The 9153-nt window shown below is 53.3% G+C and overlaps 3 protein-coding genes across 3 annotated transcripts; 2 read left to right on the forward strand and 1 right to left on the reverse strand.

The window, feature by feature from the left end:
- On the forward strand, positions 341-2113 carry LOC109948027. Its single transcript, XM_020559924.1, has one exon. The coding sequence runs from the start codon at positions 341-343 to the stop codon at positions 2111-2113; it is 1773 nt and encodes a 590-aa protein (XP_020415513.1).
- On the forward strand, positions 2203-4685 carry LOC109948028. Its single transcript, XM_020559925.1, has 2 exons — positions 2203-2793; positions 3012-4685. The coding sequence occupies exons 1-2, from the start codon at positions 2203-2205 to the stop codon at positions 4683-4685; spliced, it is 2265 nt and encodes a 754-aa protein (XP_020415514.1).
- Positions 5013-6793, reverse strand: LOC109948029. Its single transcript, XM_020559926.1, has 3 exons — positions 5536-6793; positions 5262-5453; positions 5013-5171 (listed from the first exon to the last, which is right to left on the reverse strand). The coding sequence occupies exons 1-3, from the start codon at positions 5947-5949 to the stop codon at positions 5013-5015; spliced, it is 765 nt and encodes a 254-aa protein (XP_020415515.1). The 5' UTR covers positions 5950-6793.

Genomic DNA, 9153 nt, shown 5'->3' on the forward strand with positions numbered 1-9153 from the left:
ACGACCCATTTGCGTTCCCCCACCGAGGGACCGGCCTCATGAACCAGTCAGGATCTACCAAGATTGCAGGGATCGCCTCTCGGACCGTCAACCAAGGCCGATCCCTATCCCTGTCAACCTCGAAGACCCACGGGTGACACACCTGGGCCTCTCGCCAGCCCCCGTCCGCATACCCGACGAGGAAGGTGTCGGGGACTCGGATACTTGGGACTTTTATAATTCAGAGACCCAGCCAAATTACCACACCGGGGCGCTGGAAAATTAGGAACAATCCCCAGTCCCTGTCTGCCCCGCCCCTAGGCCTTTGACGCCTGAAACTCTTCCTCATGCCGACCCGGCCATGAGGCTTCTCTTCGAAAAGGTCCGACGCCTGGAAAGCGAACAACAACGCAGCCATCAACCCCTCTGGGCAAAACCACGACCAGGGCCCTTTACCGAACGCATCCTCCACTACCACCAGGAGAAAGATATCCAGCCCCTCCGCATCGCTTTCTACACTGGCACGGAGGACCCTCTCACCCACATCCACTCCTTCCAGTCTGCCCTTGGGTGCAAAGGCCTCACTGATGAAGGCATGTGCCTCTTTTTCCCTTCCACCCTCAGCGGCGCGGCCCTGAATTGGTTCTACAGGCTCCACCCCCGCACCATCAACTCCTTCGATAGTCTCAAGCAGACGTTCCTGGACCATTTTATGATCCAGACTGATCGCCTATACTCTGCCGACAACTTGTATATGCTTAGGCAGGCTGAGGACGAACCCCTTCGGGAATATGCAGCCCGCTTCAGTCATGAATACTCCCGTTGCCCAGACACTGACGATCGCGCTGCCTTCGGCGCTTTTAAGAGCGGCCTCCGCGAGTCCAACTTCCGCTACCTGGTCCATAGCAACAGTTGGAACACATATGCAGAGCTGATGAAGCAGGAAGCAGTCCATGCTAAGGCCGAATACTTCAATACCAAGCGTGGCCCAGCTAACCTGATGCGCAACGCTTTCGCTGATCCTCCACCTGCTTCAGCACCCGCCCCAGCCCCACCTCAGCATTCTACCCCTGCCCCGAGTACTCAGGACAACCAGCAACATAAGCGGAAGGATAGCTACCAGCATCCCTTCGGTAATAACAAACGTGGCAGACATGGCAACCACCACCACTCTAGCGGAGGCAACCCTCCTAGGCCTGCTGATCGGGCCCCACTTCCATTCACACCCAGGCCCAGGTTCGAGGTATTTACCACCCTCAACACCACCTATGAGAACGTCCTGGTGCGTGAAGCCCCCATCATCCCCAAGCCACCCCCCCAGAGACCATCCAACAAGCCAATGCCAAACACGGGGGTCTTCTGCCGCTTTCATCAATTCAGCGGCCATGACACCGAGTCTTGTGTTGCGTTGCGCAACATAATTGAAGGGCTCATCAGGGAGGGTAAGCTGGACAACTATGTGCGCAACATACCAGCCCCGCCTAACCCTCACCAACGACAAATCAACATGATCTCCACCATCAGCGGAGGTCCTACCCTGGCTGGCACCTCCAACAATTCCATCAAACATTATGTCCGCTCCACCTATGCGCACCAGGTCTTCACCACCGAGCAGGGACGATTGCCAAAGACCCACAGGACTGGCTGGGCCCCCATTACCTTCTGCGAGGAGGAGGAGCGTGGTGTTATCCTCCCCCATGACGATCCACTCATTATCCGGGCTGACATTTCTAACTTCGACGTTGGGCGTATCCTGGTAGACACTGGCAGCTCGGTCAGTGTGATGTTTGCCGAGTGCTTCAATGAACTCCAGGTCCCGCCTCACCTACTCGACCGAAGCATCACACCCCTTGTGAGCTTCTCGGGTGATGTGGTCCAGCCCATCGGCAGCATTCATCTCCCCATCTCAATTGGGGCCGCACCCCAGCGGACGACGATCACCACCCCCTTCCTTATCGCCGATTGCCCCACAGCCTACAACGTCATCCTCGGCCGCCCAGCCTTGGCCCAAATGAAGGCTTTTATTTCCACGCATATGCTGTTGTTGAAGTTTCCCACTCCTAATGGCCCAGGCACGGTGCGCGGCGACCAACTCGGAGCCCGAAGCTGCTATGCTTCAGCCGTCAAGCCCTAGCAATAACCAAGGCTCCCGCCCCTCCTCAAGCTGGCACAGAACCACCTGAAGACCCAAGGGAGGAGTCCATCGCACCACAGGCTGAACCTATGGAGGACCTGGAGCTGGTTACCCTCCATGACGATATCCCGAATCGACAAGTCCGGATCGGCACCTCCATCTCGCCAGAGCTTCGCTCTGACTTGGTCTCCTTCCTCCGCCTCAACTCCGAAGTCTTCGCATGGTCCTACAATGATATGCCTGGTATATCACCAGACATCATATCCCATTGGCTTAGCGTCAATCCTGCCGTCAGACCAGTCCGACAGAAGCGTCGCGCTTATGATCCCGAGCGCTATGAGGCCATGAGGGCGGAGGTGGAACGATTGAGTAGCATCGGATTCATCAGGGAGGTTGACTATCCTACATGGCTGGCTAATGTCGTGATGGTCCGCAAGCCAAGAAAGGGCTGGCGCATGTGTGTCGACTACACCAACCTTAATCGGGCCTACCCAAAGGACAGCTTCCCGCTACCCCGCATTGACCAGCTAGTCGACGCCACAGCCGGCCACGCCCTCCTTAGCTTTATGGATGCTTATTCAGGTTACAACCAGATCTTCATGCACCCCCAAGATCAGGCCCACACCTCTTTCATTACGGACCGCGGCCTCTACTGCTGGTCAAATGGGCCATTGAACTGGGCGAGTTTGATCTTCATTACAAACCCCGCCCGGCCATGAGGGGACAGGCCGTTGCTGACTTCTTATCCGAATTCACGGAGCCTCAGGCTTCGGCAGCTATCCAGCCCACAACAGAACCCAATCTCCCTCCCAGTTAGGACCAAAACCCCACCGAAGGCAATCTCGACCTAACCCAGCCCCTGTGGACCTTATTCGTAGACGGCTCTTCTAATGCCCAGGGCTGTGGGGCCGGCCTCGTTCTCATCTCCCCAGACAAGGTTGCCCTCGAGTACGCCCTTCGCTTCAAATTCCAAGCCTCCAACAATGAGGCCGAATACGAAGCACTCTTAGCTGGTCTTCGATTAGCCAAAGAGATGGATGCCAGGCAAATTCAGATATTTAGCGATTCACAACTCGTGGTCCACCAGGTCAACCAGGACTTCACGGCTAAGGATGCCTCTATGACGGCCTACCTCCAGCACACTCGGCACTTGCTGGCAACCTTCCAAGCCCACTCTATCAAGCAAGTGCCGCGCTCCGAGAATAGCCATGCCGATGCACTAGCCAGGTTGGCATCAGCCCTGGAGCAAGGAATGGGTCGCCACATCCACATCGAGTTTTTGGCCCAGCCCAGCACACAAGCCCCACTCATCTGCACTATTGATCACAGCCCTACATGGATGGACCCCATCCTCCAGTTCTTACAGAACCAAACACTACCGGCTAATCCGGCAGAAGCACGACTCGTTCGCCATCGCTCCGCCCGTTACTTGATCATTAACGGCTCCTTATACAAGCGTGGTTTCAGCCTTCCTTACCTTCGATGCCTGACTCCAGAGGAGGGTCACTATGTCCTCCGAGAAATCCATGAAGGCATCTGCGGCAACCACTCGGGCGCACGCTCGCTAGCCCATAAGGCAATCCGCCAAGGATACTTCTGGCCTTCACTCCACACTGACGCCCAGGCCTTCACCCAGAAATGCGACAAGTGTCAGCGATTTGCCAACATCCCACAACTCCCGGCTGAACCGTTGACTGCCATGGTCAGCCCTTGGCCATTTGCCCAATGGGGACTGGATCTCATTGGACCGATGCCAGAGGGCAAGGGCCAAGTCAAGTATGCAGTTGTGGCCGTGGACTACTTCACCAAGTGGGCTGAGGCCGAGGCCTTGGCCACCATCACTGCGGCTCGCATCGAATCCTTTGTGTGGCAAAACATTGTATGTCGCTTCGGCATCCCCAACTCCATTGTCACCGACAATGGCCGGCAATTTGACAACGCCAAATTCAAACAATTTTGTTCCAACCTCAAGATTCGTCTGTGTTTCGCCTCCCCAGCCCATCCTCAGTCCAATGGCCAGGTCGAAGCCGTGAACAAAATCATCAAGAAGACCCTCAAGACAAAACTTGATAAAGCCAAGGGCTGCTGGCCAGAACTACTCCCAGAAGTACTCTGGTCTTACCGCACCACCTTCCGCACATCCACGGGTGAAACGCCGTTCTCCCTATCATTGGGAACCGAGGCCGTGGCTCCGGTAGAGATTGGCCAGCCCACATACCGAACCTCCACTTACGATGCCACGGCCAATGACGAGCAGTTGGCCCTCAACCTCGACTTCATTGAGGAACTCCGGGACCAATCGAGCATGCGCAATGCCGCGTACAAGCAACGCATCGCCAAATACTATGACTCCCGAGTCAAGCCCCGTGCTTTCAAAATGGGGGACTGGGTCATGCGCAAGGTTTCCTTGGCTACCAAAAATCCTAACGAAGGTACCCTCGGCCCTACATGGGAAGGTCCTTACGAGATTATCAAAATCTGCCGCCCCGGCACTTATCAGCTTCGTGATTCCACAGGCAAGACGCTGCCTCACCCGTGGAATGCTGACCACCTCAAGTATTATTACAAGTAAACATATCTAGACCCTAGGACAATACTTTGGTCTTGATTCTTTACTGTAAGGTAGAAGCAAGGTATCTAGACCCTAGACCACTTGTACCTTCTGCCTTTCGGCACCTATTTAAATGAAATGCCTGACTCAGGCTCATTCTCATGAACTCACATTGTTATCATTTTTCACACAATTGATATCAAGCTAAGTTCATATCATAAATAAAAACAGCCTTGCTCCAGGCAAGGACAAATGTTCATACATAACCAAAATAAACAAAACAAACAAGTGTTCCAACACAATCACTAGAGTACAAAATAGCTATAACACATCACGAAGGCAACGCCTTCAGGACTCGGTCGAAGGGGCATCCTCAGTAGCCGGCTCAGCCTCTGGTGTCGGGGCGCTAGCGTCAGCAGGAGGGGTCTGTGCAGGAGGCTCGCCACTGGTGTCAAAGTTAATCTCCACCGAGGGGTTGAACCTAACCAACCTATCTTCCCAGCGAAGCTGCTCATCAACCAGTCGGTCCATGATATAGCTCTTCAGCTTCTCCGAGGATCAGAAGGACTCAATCGCCTCGACTCGGGCAGCAGCCACCTCCTCGGCCTTCGACCTCTTCAGCTCATCCACCTCATTGGCCAGGGCCGCCTTTTGCACCAGCAAGGCGTTCTTCTCTCGGATGGCCTCCTGCGCCTCCGCCACTTTGCTCTTGGCTTGTTCATCCCGCCTCTTCAGCCTCTGGATCTCCTTGTCAGCCTTGGCCATGCTGACGTACATCTCGCCAAAGGCCTGGAAAACAAAAACCATACTAGTCAATCCACACATAAATATTCCAACACAAATACATTCAAAAAGGGGCCTAAACACTTACATAGGCAGAGGTGAGGATCGTCTTTTGGGCCCAGTCAATGAAGGAAGAAGCTGGAGTCCTCGCCAGAGCCTCAGGGTCGCTCTTCACGCCTTCCAGGAAGACGTTCACTAAAGGCACCTCCTGCCGGTGCATAGCCAGGTTGACCTCCTTCTTCTGCTGGCGTAGCCTGCCGAAGTCTACCTTCTCTACCCCTTCAGCGAACACGTCCTCCATGCCGAAGGGTAGCTTCGGCGGTGCCTGCAGATCAAAAGGCGGAAGTCTCGGCCCTGACCCCATCACACGCTGATGCGCCTCCTCCAAGGCTTTCCTTTTCCCCAGCACGTCCGCGACCCGACCTTCATCATCATCCCTGGGTCGTTTTCCAGCACTCTTCTCAGCTTTCTTGGCACGAGACTCCCTCAGCCGCTTCTGCATCTCGGCCTCATCAATGTCTACGGCCACCTTCGTGCTCCCCCTTATGATGCCAGCCACTGTCAAAACAAACAAAGCAATTCTATTACTCAAACTCGCAAAGGTTCAACACACAACAAAAAGATAACCCAGGTACTTACTTCCTTGCAGCAGTCCAGACTCAAACAAATTCTTCTGCGTGACTAGGTTCCCGCACTCACGCTCAGTCTCTGATAGCTGCGCCCTCACCCACTCAACCTCGTCTTCTTGCTCCTTGGAGATAGGGCCCCACTTCACTGAACCTGCATCAAGAGTTAGAAACTACTTAGCCATTTACACTGGCACAAAAAAAAATACAGAACTGAAAATAGGAGCCAAGACAACACAATCAGGCATTGGACAATCTTAAGGGATGGGGCCAAGGACCTATAGACTGGAAGTGGGTAGGAATGTGCTGGACAACGCTCTTCCCTGGAGGACTCTCCCAGTCCCCGTAGGCCATGCACCACCTGTTCCTCCAGGACTTTTGCGTAGTGGGCTTGTGTCCAATAAAATAGCCTCTCTCCTTCGCCTTTCGGCAATTCGCCTGTACCCAGCCAAAATTCCCCTGCTGCTTCGAAATGGAGTACAAGTACATGAATTGCTCAAACGTTGGCTCCCCTAACCCAGCCAACCACCAGGCAATATACACCCCATGAAGAAGAATCCAAAAGTTGGGATTATACTGCCCCGGTGCATACCCCAACTTGGCCAACATCATCTGAACCCACGGATGAAACGGCAGTCTGAAGCCGTGCCGATACATATCTGTAAAAATCATCACGGAGCCATCCGAGGGATATCTGACTACATCGGCCTCAGTGGGTAACCTCAGGCCCACATAGGCTGGCACACAAAAATCTGTTCGTAGCTGGGCCAATTTCGCCTCTGTAAGTGTATTCCGCCTCGGCAACGGGACACCAACCCAGATGTCTAATCCCTCTGATGCTGAAGCCACGGCTATACCCACAGACCCTGATGGTGATGCCTGGTTGCTCAAACCCACTTCTTGCGTTTGAGGCAAGGCTAGAACCCGATTTGCTATAGCCTCTAACTCTATATAATTTCTCTGCATCTCCCTATATGCAGCCGACTGACCCAGAGTCTACTGATGGCTCAACCCTCTCACCCCCAGGCCCTATCATCCTACTTTCTATAGTGCCTTCTACCAGACCCTCTGTCTCTGAACTCTCCTCTTCAGAACATATATACTGGCTGGGCTCTTCACTCTCAGTATCATCCCCGCCAAAGGCAGGGGGGTCAAGACTTTCCCTATTAGAACTTTCAGACATCTACAAGTATGGAAAAACAAGAAAAAGGAACTAAATGCACATGCAGAGAGGATCGAACCACAACAACAGAAATTTGCCAAATCTTCATGCCAGGCAAGAATTCTACATGTTCATACATATGTTCAACATGTTCATCATGTTCATGCTCATGTTCAACGTGTTCTTCCTAACCTTCAACATGTTCATGCAAAACAAGACATTTCAATTCAAAAGTTCAAGCGAAATAAGGTCTAACCTTGTTCGTACCACCACGTACAAGTCGCCGGAAATCACCTCCGCCACAAGCACCACCACAAAACCTTCGCCGGAAATCTCTTCTCCTCCTCCTCAAATTCTCACAATTTTTCTCAACTCAAGCCAAGTGTGATGCCTTCACCACCCAAGTTCCTATTAAATAGCCAACTAAGGGTACCACGCCTCGTTTCACGAGCAAACCCTAGCACCCTTTCATATTCCCTCCTAAATCCCTTGTACCTACACACAATTTGAAATTCAATTTTCAAACTACACAATAAACCAAAAAAACAAAAAAAAAAAATTTAGGGAAATAGGGGCCTTGCCGAACGGCAAGGCCCGTGCAAAAACAAAATGGAGGCCCTCAAAATTCCAAGTGTGCTAGCCTACTTCATAAGCCCAATCTTAGTACAAGGCTAGGGCCCAAAATTGTCCAAGGCCAAGACCCAAATTTTATCAAGGCACCCAAGTCTCATTTCAAAAGATCATATAGCTGGGCTCGCCGAATGGCAAGACCCTGGCAGCAACAAATGGACTCACCTGCCGAATGGACTGTTTAGCTCGCGAGGCTAAGCGACAGCACAAACACCCAGCTATTTTTTGGCCCAGCTATTTTCGGCCAAACTACTCTCCACACCCAGCTATTTTTCGGCCCAGCTCGTGAAGACCACTCGTCCAGCTAGGCCCAATCACCCTTGCCGAAGCGTGAACACAGCCAACACACTACCTCGGACAGCACAGCCTCGCTGCGCCTGCCGAAACAACAGCCCAGCCCCTTCGTCCGAACGGCAAGATCAGTCGCAGCTCCACTTCGATCTCCGCAGCACCTCAACCACACCTCGGCCAGACCCTGCCGATTGGCACAGCACCACGCCTGCCGAATCAGCTGCCGCGCCCACTGCCGAAGCAAAGCTGCAACGCCCAGCCCCTCGGACAGCACTCCCTGTCGAAGGACAGCCCAGCTGCCGAAGCAACACCCCGATGCTTTGCCCAAAGCCTTGATCAACAACAAAGAAAAACCGTGGCCAAGACCTGCCGAACGGCAAGGGCTAGCCACTCGGATTTTCCCAACAAAACCAAAACTTACTCCAGCTGCCCAGCTGCCCAGCTGCCGAAGAAAAACTGCCGAAGGACCCAGCCCACACAAACTGCTCACACAAACTGCCGAAGTCGACTTGCCTCGCCCGAGTCCTTGCCGAAGCCCAAGGCTCGGCCTCCTGTCCAAAGTCGATTTCTAATTCCAGCCACGAAGACCCTTGCCTGCTGAAGACGAGGACGACTCAAAAATTATGCCCAAACCAAGCAACCAAGGAGCCCCTGCCGAACGGCAAGAGCTGTTCAGAAATTTTTTGTGCTCACCCGACTGCCCTTCTAGAACCTGCCGCTGCTTTGCCCTTCAGAAATCTGGCTGATGTCCCCCCTTTTTCCAAATAGACCTTGCCGAACGGTAGGTCTTATTTGAAGGAAGACTCGCACCCCTCATTTTAAACCCTAGCCTTCTTACATGCCGAAGCCCATCTCAAGCCCTTCATACTTGCCGAAAGCCCAATCCAAGCCAAGCCTTCAATCTCTATCCACATGGCCCGGCCGTGACAAAAAATTAAATTGTGTATATGTGTGTGGCTAGACCCTTGCCGAACGGCAAGGGCCATGGAGATTTTGT

The sequence above is a fragment of the Prunus persica genome, chromosome G3 (assembly GCF_000346465.2).
Source record: "Prunus persica cultivar Lovell chromosome G3, Prunus_persica_NCBIv2, whole genome shotgun sequence".
Taxonomy (NCBI): domain Eukaryota; kingdom Viridiplantae; phylum Streptophyta; class Magnoliopsida; order Rosales; family Rosaceae; genus Prunus; species Prunus persica.